This window comes from Colletotrichum navitas (genome assembly GCF_030913465.1).
Source record: "Colletotrichum navitas strain CBS 125086 chromosome Unknown LY79scaffold_56, whole genome shotgun sequence".
In the NCBI taxonomy this organism is placed as follows: Eukaryota; Fungi; Ascomycota; class Sordariomycetes; order Glomerellales; family Glomerellaceae; genus Colletotrichum; species Colletotrichum navitas.
Window position 1 is genome coordinate 54,603 of NW_026850602.1, and position 19,031 is coordinate 73,633.

Here is a 19,031-nt window from a genome sequence, read left to right on the forward strand (position 1 = left end):
CCAGCCCAGTACTGTCTGGCCCTGGCCCTGGTCCTGGTCTCGATCCTCTCCTTGTCCGAACGGTCGATATCGGATCCTTGTGTACGTAGCCATACGTAGTACATACCTAGCTCGGCATCTGCCTCCAAGTGCGTGTATCTCCCCCCTCGGCGTTCGGAATCGGGGCAAGGATGTTATCAACCGCTCAAGCAGCCCCCTTCTCACGTTCCCCGTCATCGCTGGACCACTCCCACACTCACACACATCTTACGCGACGACATTGCGGCCCCTCCCTCTCTCTGTTTCTGTCTCCTTGAATTGTCTCTGCACTGTGCTCGACTCTTCAGAGCGCTCTGCCAACCCAAGAACCGTATACAAGCGCAATCATCATGTCAAGCATTCAAGTTCAGACTGCCGTCCTTCACGGCGCCAAGGACCTCAAAATCGTCAGCCAACTCTCATTGGACAGCTTAACCTTTCTTCAAGTACCTAACTGGCCCAGGAACAAAGAGAACTCCCTGCGCTTGCGCCGGGCGAAGTCCAGATCGCTGTTAAGGCCACTGGGCTCTGCGGCTCCGACCTGCACTACTTCAGCCACTTTCGCAACGGCGACATCCTCGTAAGGGAGCCGCTCACCCTCGGCCACGAGTCCAGCGGCGTCGTCACTGCCGTCGCCTCTGACGTCTCCAACCTCGCCGCGGGCGACCGTGTCGCACTTGAGGTCGGTCAGCCATGCGAGGCCTGTGACCTTTGCGCCGTGGGGCGGTATAACATTTGCAAGGGCATGAAGTTCCGCAGCTCTGCAAAGGCTTTTCCACATGCCCAAGGAACTCTTCAGGAGCTGGTCAACCACCCGGCCAAGTGGTGCCACAAGTAAGGCCCCGGGGAATGGTTCCCGCATGTGCTCGAAGGCGCGCGTACACTGACAGCGATTGTACAGGCTCCCGGAGTCCGTTTCTCTCGAGTTTGGCGCCCTCGTCGAGCCCCTCTCCGTCGCCATGCACGCCCGTGACCGCGCAAGCCTACCCAGCGGCTCGACCGTGCTCGTCTTCGGCGCCGGCGCCGTGGGCTTGCTGTGTGCCGCTGTGAGCAAGGCTGACCAGCAGCGCGTCGTCATAGCCGACATCCAGGCGGACCGCGTTCAGTTCGCGCTCGACAACGGCTTCGCCGATGCTGGCGTCGTCGTGCCGGCGCTGCGCCCGCAGACGATTGAGGACAAGCTATCTTACGCCAAGGATGTGGCCGAACTGGTCAAGCAGGCCAAGATTGGCGGCGAAGAGGTTGGCGAATTGAATGCAACGTACGAGTGTACTGGCGTTGAGACCTGTATGCAGACGGCCATTTTTGTAAGTCGCAGCCCCGGTGACGTTTCTGAACATGCATCGTACTGACTGGGTGTCAGTCCACTCGTCCGGGAGGAAAGATCCTCATTATCGGCATGGGCACGCCTATCCAGACGCTGCCCATTTCAGCCGCGGCATTGCGCGAGGTCGACTTCATCGGCGTCTTCCGCTACGCCAACACGTACCCCAAGGCGATCGACTTGATTGCGACCAAGCCCAAGGGCTTGCCGGCATTGGAAAAGCTGTTTACACACCGCTACAAGGGGCTGAACGCAATCAAGGACGCTTTCGACATGGCCGCCAAGGTGAAGGATGAAAATGGCAACCTGGTGCTGAAGGTTCTAGTAGATACGTCAAGTTGAGGAGGAGACGTATACTGGTTATACAGTTAAAATGAACAAACAAACAAAAATACGGGAATAGAGAAAGGCCGAAAAGATACAACATAATTGGTGTAGTTTCTGATTGTCTCGCCCAATCTGATAGTTGACTTATTCTTGCCCTTGTGCATTAATTGGTATTTTGAATTTGCGGGATTGGCTGATTTGGACGGCTTATGTCCGCCTATCAGGATCGGTGCGTATTGAGTATATTTAGTGTTGATTCGCAACTCAAATTCACCATCGCATTGTACAAAGAAAAAGGCAATCGGTTTTACTCATTCACTCTATGTGTTGGGAAAGAACATCAATACGTCTAAGACTTATCGGGGAAGCCAAAGTCGACACCAAACGCGGGATAAACGTAGCGCTTGAGCTCTTTCTTGGCGGTCAGATCGTCCGAGTAGGCGCGGAGCTCCTTCAGGTCCTCCTCATCGAGCTCGACAATCTCGAGGTTGGCCTTGATGCGGGCCGGAGTGACAGACTTTGCGATGACGGTGCTGCCGCGGGCGACGTGGTAGCTCAGTAGGACGGTGGAGGCGGTGACACCGCGCTTCTCGGCGATCTTGACGACAGGGTCGGCGGTTAGGAGGGGGCCGCCGGTCGATCCGAGGGGGCTATACGCCATGATGTGAATGCCCTTGTCTTTGCAGAAGTCGACAATCTCTTGCTGGGGCAGACTGGGGTGGTTCTCGATCTGGTTGACGGCAGGGACGACCTTGGCCTGGGGGAGGAGCTCCTCGAGGTACCTCACGCTGTAGTTGCAGACGCCGATGGAGCGGACCTTGCCCGTATCGAGGAGTTTCTCGACCGACTTCCAGATGTCAACATGCGAGTGGCTCCGGATGATGTCGCGGGAGCCGTCGGGCTTGGTGGGAAATCTGTCGTGGTTGCCGTTGGGGTTCATGGCAATGGGCCAGTGCTGTTTGATTGTGAGCTCATATCCGGTCATGATCCGTCATGTGAGTCGGCGGCTGAGGCAGAGGGAACGTACAACAAGGAAAAGGTCAATGTAGTCGAGGCCCAGGCTCTTCAAGCTCTTCTCCAGGCCCTCCTTGACCCTGTCATCGCCAATCGTGTAGGTGGCCCAGAGCTTGGTGACGACGAAGATGTCCTCGCGCTTGACGCCGTCGGCAAAGGCTTGCTTGAGACCTTCGCCGACTTCATCCTCATTGGCATAGCAGTAGGCGCCGTCAATGGCCTTGTAGCCGATCTTTAGGGCGTAGGAGACGGCGTTCTGGACTTCGCCGGGGGCGGACTGCCATGTGCCTATGAGGGACAGGAGTCAATGAGATACCTTATGTGTGTGAGGAGGCAGAGAAGCATACCAAGAGCAACGGCGGGGATCTCGTATCCCGAGTTCAGCTTGAAGGTTTGAGACGCCATCTTGAGCACGTTGCAATGTACGGGGCCGGAAGCGGGGGCGGGGTAATTTGAGTCTTGTTCTGAATGTTCTGAAGAGGAGGAAGAAGTAGGCAGTTTGAAAACAAGAAGCCAATGCAAGAGGGGGAGCGAAGGGTAACGTCTCTCTGAGCAAGATACAAAGAGGGTGTGGGATGTCGGGATATATACTACCGACAGATAAAAAATAAAGAAGCAAGGCCAGAAAGCAATCGGGCAAGGCCATCGGGGTTAATGCATTAATTAGATCAAGAGCTGGGTTGAGAACCCCGTCCCTCTCGCTGAGACCTTCCCGTCTTCTTCAACCGTCACCATCCTCAATGTCTTTTTAGATGCCAGGCTGACCACTATGTGGCAAGCCCTTGATAGTCTCAATAGATACAATTCATAGCAGATGCTAAGTAGGCTTGTCTTCGACCTCAGCTTCCATGCCCCTTTGTGTGGATATCCCCAGGTTGCCATTTTGACGCGCTGAAATAGCGTAGTGTAGCGTATGGAGAAAAAGAGGATACGCCCCTCTTCGGTGGGGCAGACTGTCAACCTGCTCCATTCATGGATAATTCTCTAGTCACCGGAACCGCTCTCGGAAATTGTTGGGCCGAGTCATGACGGTGGAGAGGCCTTGAGTCCTGGGAGAGGGGCCCTTGAGCTGTGAACAGTTCAGGATTGAATGGAACTGCAATATCACGTCACATCCCCCCCCTCCTTTCTTCCCGTTAGCATCACCCACAATTGGACCCGAACCACAGGCAATTACAACACTCTGTAGCGGCGCCAGCGCCAGGGCTTGAGCCAAAGTTAACCTCTTTGATGATTAATAGATCTAAGTATATGCAAGAGAGAAGCTTTATCGCTGTGTCACGCTCGCGTCCCAGCATCAATATCATGGTACAGCGGAACAGTACTGGTATTACACAAACCAACACCAGTGTCCGTCTTGGTCTCGATTCCCCAATCCACCGCTCATCATTCTCATGATTATACCCACGCCAATGCTCGTCTAATCTTAACCTGCGATAAGGACCCAAAGCCTGTGCAACGAGTCAATAAGGGACCTTGATCTGGGGGCGAGGCCAACGGGTAACATACAGAAAGAAGATCATAAGTACACCGAACATTTTCTGCTCAACCTGTCAGTAAATGTAGACCACTGAATAGATCACCACCGCCCGCAGGCGCGCGACGTCGCGTGTGGCAACTTACGGCGATGAGCCATCTGTTGCTCGAGACACGCCCCCAGTACTTGAGCAACTCTGCAACCAAACGGTCAGACACAATATCATTGATATATTCTTCGCCCAGGCCTGAGAAACCTACCTCTCTGCGCCCCTTGCACGTTGTCGACGACATCCTCCGTGTTTGCGTCAATTCGCTGGATCATCTCACTCTGCTCTGACACCATGGTCGCCAATTGTCCGAAGATCTGCGTGCGTCTATGAGTCCAGCTTGCTCGAGACGGAGACAATTACACGCTAAAACTTACAGATCCCAGCTCGGCAATTGTTGATTCGATGCTTTCAATCGCCGCGCCTCTCTCTTGAATATACGTGTTTTGTGGTTGCGCCTCTTCCATGAGTAGAAGTTGCTGATCCCCTGGAGGATTCAACGAGAGAAGGTCAGCGCCCGGTGATGGCGTTCCTCTGTGCGGAGTTCCGTACAAGGGCGATGCCGATTGCTGCAATGGCGGTTGTGTGTGTTGAGAGACACTGGAGATGAACTGCGAAGCTTCGCATCAGTACATATACTTCTTTTGCCGCGGCAAGAGTCAGGGTGGGAGCTCACGTTGTCTGTCCTCGACCTCGAGGCCTGGATGTTCTTGGTTCGCTCCTCCAAGACATCCTTAAAGTTAGCCGAGACGTCCGTCAGCTTGCCCTGGAGCATGAAGACAACGTTTTTGTTGTGCTCTCCCTCTTGATCAGCCTTCGGATGCTGCTGCTTCGTCAAAACTTGTAGATTTCCGATTTGTTGATTAAGAGCACTCAGGTCTTGCTTGATAATGTACGTGAGCTCATTGATCTCGACCGGCCGGTCGTCGAATAAAGTTCTGCGTCTTGCCACTGTTAAAAGACCGTCAGTACCGGTGCCGTATTTGTTGTTGAGTTGAAGTCTCTGAACGCATACGTGTTGCCAGCTTCTCGAGCTTGCTCATCGTGGCCGAAATTCCTCTTCCAATCTGCGCCGCCTGGCGCGCAAAGTCAGAGCGCCGCGGTCGGGATTCGCCATCGGCGGCGGCCTTCTGAGAGTCGGTAAGGAGAGACCGCCGTTGAGCGCCGACCTTAGTCGAGGCCTGGCGACGTTGTGCTTGCGCGAGGACCGATTTGAACTCGGCAGTTCGGTCCTGTATCGATGCAACCGCCATTATGAAAATCGGTTATGCAGCGGCTCGAGTGAGAACGGGATCTCGAGGGGAGGCGGCCAGCGCGTTGGATTTGTTTGTCGAGGGGCTTTGTACTTGCGAAAGAATTGTTGTAGCAATAGCTCAATCGCAGAGATGGATGGTAAAGGGATGGGGAATTAACTGTATCAAGTCGACGACGCGTTCAATAGGGCGCGAGCAGGTTGCGGTTAAGAACAGAAGGTTATTGTACAATGCGCGCAGTCGTGGAAGTCTGACGATACAACGAGGTCTAAAGGCGATATGGAGATGTCGAGGTGCCTGTAGTTTGTAGAATACAGGGAGTCTTTCCTAGCAACGTCCCTCGACAAGGCAAATGAGTGTCGTTGTCGAGAGATCCAGGTAGGTCCAGAGCATTCAGCCCAGTGTTCTTCTGTCGGGATGACGGGGCCAGGGTGTCCGATCCAATCCACCGTCGCCTACTAATTAATTGCAGACCTTTGGACATGTGGCTGGTGCTGCTAAGTACCCATCTCCCTAGGTACCTCCATCAAAACATGTCTCTAAGTACTCGGTCGTCTAAGTGGGTACCAACCCACCAGATACATAGACAGTGCTAGGTATCTACCTACCTACCTACTTACCTAAGTATCGCTCGCTGTACGTAAACGAACACGTTTATTGAGCAAGGCTTTCTCAGCCACTAGCTAGCGGCTCTTGATGAAGGGGAACACATTGTTCAGTAGCCAATCCCAAAGAAACACCCAAGAGCATCGGCTTCGACGATAAGAAAGACTAGATAAACGGCAAACCGGCTGTCGGACACAAACAAACCCTTCGCCTTTGATTTCGGTCGAGGTTCTAGCCGTAGTCGAAATAAACTGTTTGCGCATGCATTTCGATGAGGCGATGTTGTCGCATTCCACTGCATTCCCATTCAAGAGATTTGGCGGGATGCCGTCTGTGAGCCAGTACCAGACAACTGTTACCTTCGGTCTGCCGTTGTCGTGTTTCTGCGACATCATAGCGTCGTCTTGTTGCCTCCCGGTGGTCCTCTCCATAGGAATGCACTACATGTACAGCTAGGTACCTACCTACCCACAGGCGCCTAATGAGGTATGGCACAGTCCGGCAGACTAGTGTTCTTGAGTTTTCGCTGGAAAACAACCTGGCTCCATCCATCTCCTCTTTCACTACACGCATATACTATTGGATAGTCTTCAACATATCGTTCCTTCAGGGGTGGTCAAGTAAGACTGTAAGCGCTGTAGAGTGAACTCGGTGTGCCAAAGCAACCAGGATTTTCCGGCAATGCCTGACGAGAGGCCATCGAGTTCCCGTACCGCTGCACAGGCAGCAACACAAGCAATTCCAACGGGGTAAGCACTCTAGCACTACCCAGTGAGCGTATGGGCCCCGTGTCGTCAAAGGCGAGAGCGCATGTACCCTCCCTCCATGACCTTGCGCGGCTGGCCCAAGCAACGCCCATCCACTCTAGCCCCCAAATTACCTGTCCATCGTCCCGTCTTCGCCTCCAGCAATTGTCATGGCTCGGATAGACTGGCGACCTACACCACCAGCCCAGCCCCATCCCGTTCTGTCCTGTGTCTGAAGGCTGCGCCCTTGGAGAGCGTGCGTCTAACTGTTTTCCGTTGCCCTTCTTGCTGTTTCCAGTTGAAGATCCCTGCGTTTTGCTTCCAATCTGTAATCCGCACGTTCGAGTTTGGCACCGGCTTTCCCCGTCCTCCATCTGTCCGATCCATCGAACCATCAACCTACGCGCCTCATCATACCACCCTCCGAGCCGTCGCTGAGCTTCAAACACCTGCAGTCGTAGCCATATCGAGTGAGAAATGATCGAGTAGACGAGTCCGACGCGATGGACGGCTCTTCGTACAATTATGGCTTCGGGGCCCCTCAGCATACCAGCTCGTCGCTGTGAGTGCTCCTCCCCTAGCCACAAGCTCCCACATGCCACATCGTGTCGCGCCCATCTCCTTCTATGGATGCTAATCGTGCTTTACTTCCCGCAGAAGCCCGGAGACGCCGACGAGTGCTTACAAGACAAATGTGAAGAGAACAAAAACCAAGAAATGGGTTGAAGCAAAGACTCAAAACTACGACGGCGATGAATGGGGAAACGATTACGACGATGAGCCCGAGGACACTGCGACTGTTCCACCTCTGCGACCGATGGGGCCACGATCGGTCAACCAGTCGACAATGGCGAATATTCCTACGTCAAACCAGTCACCCGCGCCTCAACTTGTCGAGCCCGCGCATGTGTCTTCGATGCGACTGCCGCAACCGACTACTGACCAGTCTGGGCTATCATCTAGCCCGCGATCTACTGTCGGCCTTCCACCTCTGCAGATTCAAAACTCTGCAAAGCCGCCTCCCAATACCTCTGGAACAGCTTCCATGCCCAGTACTTCCGAAAAAAATGAGCCGTTCGCGTCGCCGCACTTTGTGAGCGGTGGTGCACCTCAGGTGGCCCCGCTGGTATCGTTCAATGGCCGCGCAGAGTATTCCCACCGCACTCCGTCCCCTTCTTTGGGAAGCCGGCGGACCTCGCCAGCCCCGGCGCAGCCTCCGGCTACCCGTTTCCCCCCTCGTAACAGCAGCATGGGGCAGCAAGATCGTAACCATCAAACGTCGGGTTCTCGGTCGAGCTCGACGCAACGTCCCTGGGTCGATCAACGGCCGGCATCCCCCTCCAACATCAGGTCGCCTGGCACGCTGTCGAACCCGAAATCGCCGCCCTTCATCCGACCATCGGACATTTATCGCCGGATGGACGAAGACAATAATGAGAGGGGTTCTGGGGAAAACGGAAGGCCTAGTAGGGGAAGTGACGGCGTCCCTAGAAGCAACCCTGTAGTTTCGCCTGCAGACTCATTCACCCCTAACGTTGAAGCTGGTGATCTGCACACGGCACGCGGTAGCTTGAACAAGGGCGAAGGCCAAGGTATTCCTGGTGCCGATGACACACGACAACCTATTCTGGCACCGGTCGCGGAGAGGAAGAGCGAGTATGGATTTGATGGCATTCTTGCACAATCCCGGCTCCAGAACCTAGAACCAGGCCACCTGAGTCCTTCGGGGAGTGTTCACGAGAGCAGTCTGGTTGTTCCTGAACTGCAGCTGCAGCACCCGACCGCTGAGGAATCTGACCAGAACCGGCGTTATTCTACCAGCCCTAGGCTGCCAGATCTCGCCCGTATGTCTCTCTTCGGAGACGATTTTTTCACCAATCCATCAAGATTAGCCAACGAAGCGCCCCCGGTGCCGGCTTTACCATCTACAAAGCAACATGCCGAGGCTGCCTCCGCAGCAGAGAACATGCCATCCATGAATAAACCATTGGTGACATCTCCGCTTTCAACTTCTGACTCCACTCCGCATTCAATCACTTCCACGTCACCTTCGCCATCACAGACCCCACCAGTCAACGAACTTGCGGAATCAAGCAGATCTCGTCTGCCATCGCAGTCATCGCGGCCACCTATTCCCGGAGGCTGGGTCACCGAAACGCGTTCCATTCCTGACCAGCAGACCCCTGTCGCTCCGGAGCAAAACCCGGTGCTCTGCTTGGTTTCTGGCGAAGTGTCTCCCATCACCGACAACGAAGATGAAAGGACTGGAGAGAGCGGTATTGCCATGTTGAAGGATAGTGTATCTATACCTGCCTCGGTTCCCGAGGCTTCGAAGCGGACCGATCAGAGTCAAAACCGTTCCGACTGGGATGCCGACTTGACCATTTCAGCTCCGTCAAACTCTCGTGAATCAGGCACCTCGTCATCGGACTTCGAGGCGCCCGAGAAATTACAGCGCGAGTCCACCATGAGCACGACTACAGAACCCTCCCCTGTCAAGGAGAGCGACAAGTTGCGGGAGGAGATCATGCGCAGCCTGAGTCCAGTCCGTCCTACTCCTGACTCAAACCAGTTCAGCACTCGCAACAGCAGCCAGCGACTAAGCCCGGCTATTGATGGCAGTGGCACCCGCGAGAGCAGCTACCTGCACGGCGTATACGAAGACTACTGGGCTGCGGGTGACGACAAGCCCGACATGTCTGAATTACCATCAAAGCAGCCGAAGCCCGAACGCGGGCTGGCTGCCGACCAAGGCATCTCTAATGTTTCCCCTCTGAGCCCTCGCAAGGACGCTTCGGACAGATCACCATCTCTTAGTCGACGGTTTTCCTGGGAGGCAGGATCGGAACAGGTCACACCAAAGCCTTCGGACGCCCAAACTGATCCCCTCCCCGAGGCCGTGATCCCAAGCGCTTCTACAGCTATAGACGCCTCTTCTTCTGAACAACCCCACCATGAGGCGCAAGTTGCGCTGTCCGAACTGGCTAGAGAAGCGGAACATACGCAGTCGCCTGCAGCGTTGGACGATGCGCCTACTAGTGTATCGCAAGACTCAGGCGCCATGTCTCATCAAGTGTCGCAGGTTAGTTCTGCGCCGAGAGACGGCATGGACACCGAGGCGACCGAACCACTGTCGCCACTGTCAGCATCGACTGATAAGAACACTACATCGACTGCACCAGCCCGCCCGCCGTCTCCCGTGGACGAAAGGTCAATGGCCCAGGTTGCATCTGACCCCGGTTTCCCCAGCACCCCGCCCGCCGATCACCCGGCCTTGGCTCCGGCTCAGGCCCAGCCTTTGGAGAGCCTCTCTCCACCTACATCTCCTGTTCCTTTGCAACAGCAGCCAGCGCAGCCAGTCAAGATTACGACGTTTAAAGAAATCATGGAGCTAGCAAGCCCTACAGAGAGGATCAATAAGTATAACGAAACGCGAGCACAGTTTGCGTCAATGGACTCTGGGCTCAATAACTGGCTGGTCACCTTGAAATCTCAGCATCCGGAGCATGCCAATGCCACTGCTTCATTCGGAATCGGTGGGACAGGTCCGGGACAACCCCAGCCCTCGCCGACCACCTCTCAGCCGCCCTCTCAGCAGCCTTACTACCAGCAGTACCTCAACGCGAGCAACCCTAATCTGAGTGCGGGAGCCCCAGGTCGCCCTCCCGCAAGCAGCGTACCCGCAAGTTCGTCCCACTCGCCTTCAAGCGATTTTAAGCATTCGAGCGGACAAGTTGGGGCAAAGGGCAAGGGGCTATTGCTTGCAGCTGGTAAGGCAGGGAAAGGTTTACTGAGCAAGGGAAAGAGCAAACTCCGTGGCACTGGGGACAAGGTATTTTCTTAACATTCCTCTCAACTGGGATCATCACACCACAAGGGCATGCATTCTTTCTGGCTGTAGGGATCGACAGTCTGATCCGTCCCATACACCCTGTTTATTTTTATCATTCTCACTTTTTATCATTTTTCTTGTCTCCCCCCTTGGCAATCACTTATGAGTTATGTGCCTTCCTTTCTGGCCAGAATGACAGGACTGTATGAATAAGGAATGCTACGACTTTTTTTTTCTGCACGATCATGTAACCCCCTGTGGTGCCCTCGGAGCAAACAAGGTCCCACGTGGCATTTTATATGGTGAATCATCTCTAATCGCTTGTTCTTCCACAGAACGACTCGTCTCCTCCGACGACTCAACCCAAGACTAGAGCCGAGCGGCATACATCATGGGGCTTAAATCTCGGGGCACGCTCATCGTTCCATGTCGATAGTTTGGGTCATGCGCATTCACGTTCGCTCTCGGGATCCGTGTCAGGCCCAGCTCCACAGACCGTTCCGGAACATCCGACAGATCCGACCCCACCGCCTCAACTACCCCAGACCTCACGTACACCCCCATTTGATAGCTTGACTCAGGGCAATAGCAACCTAGGCTCGGCACGGGCTCCACCTCGGCCCAGAACCCCGGAACAACCCGCCGGTCCTCACGGGGATGGTGATTTGGAACCGGTGTCCCCAGTGTCAGACACACACTCCCTATCAGACCCCAAGAGCTACGCAAAGGTCAATGATGAAGATCTTCGGGTTGGAGGTGATGTTTGGATTCCGAGGCCCACTGTGAAGGATCAGGCGTCATGGGATCCCTTCACAAATACACCTTCGGTTCAAGAGAAGGGTTTCCAAATGGAACGACCTAGAGATCCGACCCCCCATGCGCCAAACGCACACCAAGCTACCCAGACACAAACGGCTCCAGCGCCAAGGAACAACCTGACCGATGACCAATATGATGACTGGGTTGTTGTGTCGCCGCACTCGCCTTCCTCTAGCCATATCCAAGTGGTGTCACCTCAATCACCGCCAGTGCCGTCGTGTTCATTCCAGCAGTCTACTGAAATAGGCAAAGAAGCAATCAACGGAAATGGTGTGAGGCCTAATGCTAACCACACCATTCCCTTATATCCGCACCAGGACCAACAGCAAACCATACAACAGTTGCCATCACAACAGCAACAAACTGAATTTCCACAGCGCAATTCATCATTTGTCGGTCTTCCGCCCATTAGACGAAGTTCCACTTTTGGTATCAACTTGACCAAGAGAGCCAGGAAGCGCTTCTCCTTGGACGATGATGAGGACGCCCAACTTGTATTGTCTCCTGCCCGTAATGCAGCTGACCAGCATGACCATGATGCCGTTACATCATCACGCCTCCAGCAAGGGAATTCTAGCTGGTCTGCTCAGTCTGCGCAGCCCGCTCGGCTTGACACTGGATCATCAAGCTCTCGCAAAGACAGTGGCATGTCACATGGCGTCTTCTCGGCTACGTCGACGCAGGCGGCAACTCTCGCAACAGATAGTACCGGTGTCACTGGTTCCGACTGGAGAATTGACGATGAGAAAAGGCCGCTTGCACCAGGTGCGGCTTTCAAGGGAGCTGGCCGTGTCCCGCGGCCTATCTACACAGGAGCTACCATGCAGACTAACAGACGGATGGATGGACCACCATTTGGCCCTGGTATGCGCCCACAACAGGGAATGGTGTCTCCAACGTTCGGGGGCGCGGGCAACCCCATCCATCACCTCCCACCACAAGGTCCTTGGAAGCTCGAGGAGTCTCACCTATCGGAGCCTCTGGCAACTAGCCGAAGCCGTCAGTCCGGGGGGTCTTTGTCTCCTCAACAGCAAGATTTCTTTGGGTATGAAAAGGAAACTGGAGTGCCTCCGCAGGCGGTGCCACGGCCAGAGACGCAGTTGCCGCCCAGACAGAAGTTTTCTGAAGTGCCTCCATCGTCGGCACAGCGTTATCCTGGCCTGTTCTCGCCTCCTCAGTGGGAGCAAAATCTTGGATCACCAATAGGGCCTCGAAGATCTCATGACCTGGGCCAACAGTATCACGGCCGAGACTCCACTTTGCTTTACAGGACACAGACGGGAGACTCTGAAGTCAGCACTTTCGACCCCTTAATACATGAGGAACGTGGCCGAAGCAAGCGCAGTTCTAGCTTCTTCAAAGAGATTGGCGATCGTCTCTCCCGGGAATCCTCTCGCAGACGCCCTTCCTCCAAGGCCGAAGAAGTGACAGCGAGTATCCCTGCCGGCCCGGACATACAGAGGAACGAGGTCCCCGAAGCAAGCGTCACTATGGGAGAGTTCGAAGACCACCAAGGGCGACGATCGAGTTTCTTCCTAAACTTGCGAGGATCCAGACCTTCTGATGCAAGTGTGCCTCAGGGCCGTGAGGGTGAAAGCATCACGCAATTACCTAAAGCAAGCCCTAACCCCGATATCTCTTCTCAGAGTCAACAACTTGCGAGCTTTGCTGACAGGAAGCGCTCGTTCCTCGGTTCAGCCGGCAATGAATCGCCGTCCGTCCTCACGATTCCCAATCTGTCTCCCTCATCAACTTCGACTGCCGGAATTGGAGCGGCAGGCGGCGCTTTGGGGCCCCCCAAGAAGCGTTTCTCCGGATTTACAAGCAAAGTGTTCAATCGCACTTCTAGCCAGCAAGACTTGCAGATACCGCACAAGTCCGTCACCTCTCAATCGGCGACTCCGTCCATACTAGGACGTCCTTCAAGCACGCCATCGAACCAACCTATCGTGCTCAGCCCTCTTGCACCGCAAGGAAGAGAAAGAAGCGACACCATAGGCTCTGGGCCGTCCTTCGTACAGCAAGCACCACTTGACAAGCAGCTGCAATGTGTTGAAGATGGGGATCGCGGTAGGAGGAGTTCGGCAGGTGGCTTCCTCTCTGGGCTATTCAGCAAACGCGTCGCGCTTAAGCATCAAGAGAAACAGCAATCGGCTTCGCCTATGCAGGACCAGAATGCACAAGTTCCATCACAGTTCAGGGCGCGAACTCCCAGCCATCAAGCATCGCCCCATAATTTCGGGCCTGGGAGCCAAAGTGAAGGTCAACAGCTTACAGGAGCCCTGCCACCACAGCAGCAAGAGCAAACCCAAGTGCCGTACCTTAGTTCTCAGGATCCCCATGGGCGTCCGAGTGCCGGAACAGTATTGCAGCTTCAGCCTCAAGCACCCTTTATTCAGCACAAAAAGTCTAACGGGTCTCTTCTGTCTTCCCTACAGCCTTCACATCAGGGTCATGCAATGGCAGAGACGGGTGCGCGACTCGTGTCTAACGTAGAAAGCGACAAGCATGCAGCACTTTCCCCGCCGCCTCCCGAAGCACAAAGCGTGAACGTTTGGCGGAATAAGCCCGATCACCTCTTGAATAGGACGTCTCAAACAGAGGAAAATCCAAGTGTTCATACATCCCAAGCACAGGAAGACCAGGATTCACCAGAACCTCATCGTGTCAGCGAACAGCGACTGTATTCTTCTTCGGCGCAGCTATATGGGGAACGGCCACTGCAGCACGAGCAGCCGAATGACCAAAACCATAAAGGTTGGGTTCCTCCTGGTTTATCGGCGGAACCAACGCCTGAGCCGTCGATAAGGCACGGAAAGGAACCTGAACAAGCGCTCAGCTCACTCACTCCGCCTCCTTCCCAGTCACACGGTGGCAATACTCAAGCTCTGGACATTCAGAGATATGGCTACACCAGACGAATCTCAGATCATTCTGCGTCGTTAATATCTTCTGGCGCCATGGCACAGTCGCCAAATGGTGTAGTCGGCCAAGCTGAGATATCCCAAAGGTCATCTTTATCGAACTCTCCTAAGCCGCCCGTCACTTCTCAAATGCAGCCTCCCACTGCGGGTGCAGTCTCGGATCGTCAAGCGCTTCCGTCAGGCTCATTCAATGGGTTGCCAGGTACTGGTATAGCCGGTAACCAGCAACAGCAATTCGATCGGGAAAGCCGGCCGTTGCCTAATTTCATGCCACAAGGACAGCAACAGTTACCCGTAGTAGGGGAAAGACATCTACCTCAGTTCACTCAGATGCCACCGCCCTCTGACCAGCGCTCTTCCGTGTCCTTCTCGGGCCACAACCAGCCGCCCCGATCTCAAAGCCCTCGCGACCATGATCAACAGAGCTCGGTCTCGAAATGGTTCAAAAACAGGACTTCTACGCAAGCAGAGCCATCCCAGCCTCACCAGGGGCATACGAAGGAATCAGCGGCCAAGTCCATTTTCAGTGCATTCAAACGGTCCTCCAAGCAGGCGGACGCTCGACCACCGCAACAGCAACAGATGGCACGCCTAGGACAGGCACAGCCGTTACATTCTAGGGCACAGCGCTTGCCGGTGGGCCAGGAGCAGCAGAAAATGCAAGTTCCTGGTCCTCTCACTCAAGGGAGTCCTCGCCTGTCACAAGGTGGACACTATCCTTTGTACGAACAACAACTTCAATACCCATCATCTATGGGCGTGTTTGGTCAGCGACCTTCCCCACAGTACGATGCATCCCTTGTGAGCTCTGATGTTGGGCAGAATCACGGGCACATACCACACCACCATGGGCCAACTGTCGATCCCCCGATGGCTCGGGCAGCTCCAGCTGTACACGGGCCAAATCATAACGTGCCCCAGCCTCAGGGCTTCATCGAGCCCCAGTATGACCAGGTCCCGATCCCTCAAGGGTATGTTGCCGTTCATGGCGAAGGCAGTGTGGTTCCGTCCCCTTACGCCATACCTCGTACATCTCCGCCAGGTCAGTTCCTTCCACATCAAGTGCCACCAATCCAGCAATGGGGTCCGCCTCCAACTGCTTTGAGGCACCCCTCTGAGATGTCGTTGTATAAACAGTCAGGGGCTGCCGCATCACATGTGCAACATCTACCCCAGAGCCATGTGCAGCTCAACACAAGTCCTGAGGGAGTTCGCCGGATCAGCATGGCCTCGCACCAGTCCAATATGTCGTACGAAAGCCGCAACACCCAGCCAGGCACGGACGATCATAATGGTGGTCCATCGGTGTTCCGTCAACACAATCAGCAAGATCCCACTGGATTGCTCAATACCAAAGATAACAGCAATAGCCGGATTGCAACGTCCACTTCACGATACGGTCAACAAAAGCTGCTCTTTTTGCAGCAGCCTCATCACCAACGGTCATCTCCCGTCAACACCATCACACCATCTGTGGCATCTCCCCAAACTCATCAAACTCACAGTGGAGACATTCAGGGACAAAATGCTATCTTGTCTCAAGCGCAAGCTCACCCTGATGATGTTCAAGCCGCACCACAAACTGCGGCCTCTCTTCGGCCGCAGTCCCAAACTCAGACACGGGGGCTTGCGGCTGATGGTGGCAGTATTGCGGGAAGCAACTCGCGCAGTGCCTCACCGGGCACACAAGCTGCGACGGAGAGGGTCATCTCTCCCGAGCCGCCCATGCCAGCTTCTGCAGCATCCCCTTTGATAGTAAATGCGCACTTGACGAACCAGGATACCCCAGACGACATCTACGATTCTACTCCACGACTGCCGTTGGGGCCACCTTCACCGCCGGTACAGCCTATTGCCGCCACAACAACCGGTCAGAGCATGGTCAGCGACAGCTCCGCCGACGAAGCGCCGCGAAATGCTACCCACACCAATGGAGGCGCTAGCGGAGCGCCATCGACAACTCTGGCCAGGGACAAAACCACGCGAGCCGAGCTGGAGGACACCGAAGACGAACGCAAGAGGACCATTCGCCACGAAGGTCAAGAGGAGAAAACTTTAGTCGACCCCTACGAAGAGGTGCAGTCCGGAGGTGTCAAGTACAGAAAAGAAGAAGATCCCGAAGTACCCCAGATGAGCGCGACAAGTTACCCCGGACAAGAATGGAACCCATATGGAGCGGGTGGCTATGAGGACTGGGATTAATTAGTCCTTTTTGTGGTCAAGCCCGCGAAACGATGTAGGTCTCCTTGCATATGTGGGATTGCTTCACGTGTTCAGGCGTGTAATTTAATCGGGCTACATTTTGGATTGCAAAGGGGAGTTGGGTATTTCCGTCTCTTGTGGTCGAATCTTAATCCCAGAATACCCATTGTGGCGAGTTGAAGGGCATAACAATTTGATTGAACCAATATCCGTTGCTATTGGCTACTCACAGGATGATGTATTATCTACAGCCGCTGCGTTGACGGTGCACATCCACCATTCTATGTTTATTGACATGCTACTCTGCGTATTTCGTTCGCATCATGACATGATTCAACAACCGATCTCCTAGTATTTCGTACTAGCGGTGTAGTCAGGCGGAAGTGACTCTCTCTTTCCTGCGGTCTTGTCATCGGACCACTGAGGTACCTCGGGCACGCCAGACTTATACCGCGGCGGCAGAGGCATCGTGGACTCCCTCTTCAATTCCCTGTCGGCATAAGACTCCATGGAGTTCCTCCACCATCCAAGTGGGCCTAATGTGAAGGGTACACGACTAGCCTTAGGCTCAACAGCAGGTGTGCTCTTTTCGATATCCTTAGTTGTAGGGTCGTTGCGGGGAGTGGTGGATTGTTGATAGTGCAAAGATTCCTGGAAGGCATCGTCGCGAGGGGCTTCTTGCCATCGGCGGAAGGCCCCTCGGCCGCCCATGAAAGGGGGACGAGACGAGAGGCCATCCGGGCCAGGGCCGGTGCCCCAGCCGCGGCTCCGACCGCATGTGCCTCCCCCAGCAGCGCGTTGTTCGAGCCAAGCCTGGCGGGCGGCGCGGCGTCTTCGGCAGCACATAACGATTATTGGTTAAGTTGTCGTTTCGTGGCAATCGACAAAAATCCAGGCCGGGGATAGGGAGGTGGAGACTTCCTTTGTGGCGGTTGTCGATAATGTTAGAGTCCTATTCGAGCTCTTTGCGAGAAGCGAGGTGATTCAACTGCACGCTTTTAAATAAACAAGTCCCCGCCGGACGGACAGGCTGGGGACAACTCTACATACAACCGAAGCCCTTCGAACTGTGCACGGGCCCCAGCTAATATGGGCAATGACAGAGGTTGAGACGTGGCAATCGTGACAGGCCACGGATACGAAAGTGCAATGGGGGGAACCTCCAGAAGGAGAGTTCGTAAGCTGATCCTCTTGTATGGCTGGATGTCCGTCCACCCCTTGATGTAGGGTGGGGGTGTGCCGTTTGTTTTGAGTACACTTCGAAGGCGAGCAGGCTATTGAAGGGGCGCGCGTAAACACTATCTACGTAGTAGTAGCCTTCTCGCACTCGGTTGCCTCCCGGTCCGTTTCCAGGAGCCGATTACGGTAAGCTTTGGCACTGCCCCCGGTTTGCGCATGCGATGTCATCGGGGGGGTTCCCCGCACTCGTGAACGGGTGAAAGTGGGGACCAATGCGGCGCCGCATTGCCCCGGCCATTCCACTGCCCTTGCACATTCACAACTCATCTGCCACCCATGCTGTTTGAGAAGCAGACAACGATCAGGCACGGCCATTAGCCAGGGCGAACCATTTATCGACTGGAATGGGAATTTCTTCGAATTTCGTTGTTTGGCTCTATTTGTATAGGAGTGTTGAAACGCTCAATAGGGTTGGGTTATGACGTTATGCAACCTAGACGTGACATCCGCATGTAAGCGGTCCAATTCATGAATGCTACTAGCTAAGCAATGATACAAAATTTGAGGCCCATGTAGTATTTATACAAAAGCGCACGCTGACCCAAGGTTCGGTGCGGTCTTGTCGCGTCCAAGTCCTCCGAGGCAATGTCGTCCACCTCGGTTTGATCACCTGCGACCATCGCTAACAACAACCTTGTAGAACATGTTATGTTGGAATGGCTTCGCTTATGGCTGGACAGCTTTTGGAGTCGCCATTTCGGGTTTCCATGGGCTTGGTACTGATGGCGGTAATGGCGGTGAAAAGGGGTAGTTATCAACGTCGTCATGACCATATAAGTCAGGTGGCAAGCCGTCAACCTCTGTTGAGGCATTGCAATTGCAGTACGATGATCCTTCAAATACTAGCTAAGCCCATAACAAGCTGACCTAGCTGGATCACGTTGCGAGATTTGAAAGGAGGCGGCTGCCAGACTGGTAGTGGGATAGAATAGCCTTTCGAGAAGCGTGTCGTAAAGGACCCGGGTGCCTTGTCAAAGTAACGCGTAGCTTTTCACCCCTTTTCGAAGATACCTCGAGATGGAGCAGGCTCACGAGAGCTGACGGGTGGAGTGAGTTTGACTGATCCACGTGCAAAGCCGGACCATATTTTGCGAGTTCGATGTGTCTGCTGGCATCAATTTGACTCTTCTGAACTGCGCCATGTAGCGTCTTTGTCAATGCTACCGTCAGGTATCAAAAAGACAATAGCATCATTGAACCA

General features: G+C 54.5%; 6 protein-coding genes across 6 annotated transcripts; 3 read left to right on the forward strand and 3 right to left on the reverse strand.

Annotated features, from left to right (window-relative positions):
- Positions 1-368: 368 nt before the first annotated feature.
- On the forward strand, positions 369-1,684 carry LY79DRAFT_671878 (alcohol dehydrogenase GroES-like domain-containing protein; the record flags this gene model as incomplete). The annotated part of the gene is made up of 4 exons (XM_060563983.1): positions 369-425; positions 482-852; positions 920-1,325; positions 1,382-1,684. The coding sequence occupies 4 exons, from the start codon at positions 369-371 to the stop codon at positions 1,682-1,684; spliced, it is 1,137 nt and encodes a 378-aa protein (XP_060411345.1).
- On the reverse strand, positions 1,633-3,217 carry LY79DRAFT_308938 (aldo/keto reductase). Its single transcript, XM_060552323.1, has 3 exons — positions 3,031-3,217; positions 2,697-2,971; positions 1,633-2,624 (listed from the first exon to the last, which is right to left on the reverse strand). Exons 1-3 carry the CDS (start codon positions 3,086-3,088, stop codon positions 2,019-2,021), a joined length of 939 nt encoding a protein of 312 aa, XP_060411346.1. The 5' UTR covers positions 3,089-3,217; the 3' UTR covers positions 1,633-2,018.
- Positions 3,218-3,886: 669 nt separating this feature from the next.
- On the reverse strand, positions 3,887-5,878 carry LY79DRAFT_561833 (SNARE domain-containing protein). Its single transcript, XM_060558429.1, has 7 exons — positions 5,225-5,878; positions 4,886-5,160; positions 4,587-4,820; positions 4,421-4,526; positions 4,307-4,356; positions 4,193-4,224; positions 3,887-4,134 (listed from the first exon to the last, which is right to left on the reverse strand). Exons 1-7 carry the CDS (start codon positions 5,460-5,462, stop codon positions 4,110-4,112), a joined length of 960 nt encoding a protein of 319 aa, XP_060411347.1. The 5' UTR covers positions 5,463-5,878; the 3' UTR covers positions 3,887-4,109.
- A 1,439-nt stretch (positions 5,879-7,317) lies between these two features.
- On the forward strand, positions 7,318-10,658 carry LY79DRAFT_592274 (uncharacterized protein; the record flags this gene model as incomplete). Its single annotated transcript, XM_060561398.1, has 3 exons — positions 7,318-7,376; positions 7,472-8,658; positions 8,707-10,658. The coding sequence occupies 3 exons, from the start codon at positions 7,318-7,320 to the stop codon at positions 10,656-10,658; spliced, it is 3,198 nt and encodes a 1,065-aa protein (XP_060411348.1).
- A 4,976-nt stretch (positions 10,659-15,634) lies between these two features.
- On the forward strand, positions 15,635-16,591 carry LY79DRAFT_521060 (uncharacterized protein; the record flags this gene model as incomplete). The annotated part of the gene is made up of 1 exon (XM_060555306.1): positions 15,635-16,591. One exon carries the CDS (start codon positions 15,635-15,637, stop codon positions 16,589-16,591), a length of 957 nt encoding a protein of 318 aa, XP_060411349.1.
- Positions 16,592-16,939: 348 nt separating this feature from the next.
- LY79DRAFT_520937 (uncharacterized protein) lies at positions 16,940-17,437 on the reverse strand (the record flags this gene model as incomplete). Its single annotated transcript, XM_060555292.1, has 1 exon — positions 16,940-17,437. One exon carries the CDS (start codon positions 17,435-17,437, stop codon positions 16,940-16,942), a length of 498 nt encoding a protein of 165 aa, XP_060411350.1.
- Positions 17,438-19,031: the final 1,594 nt, after the last annotated feature.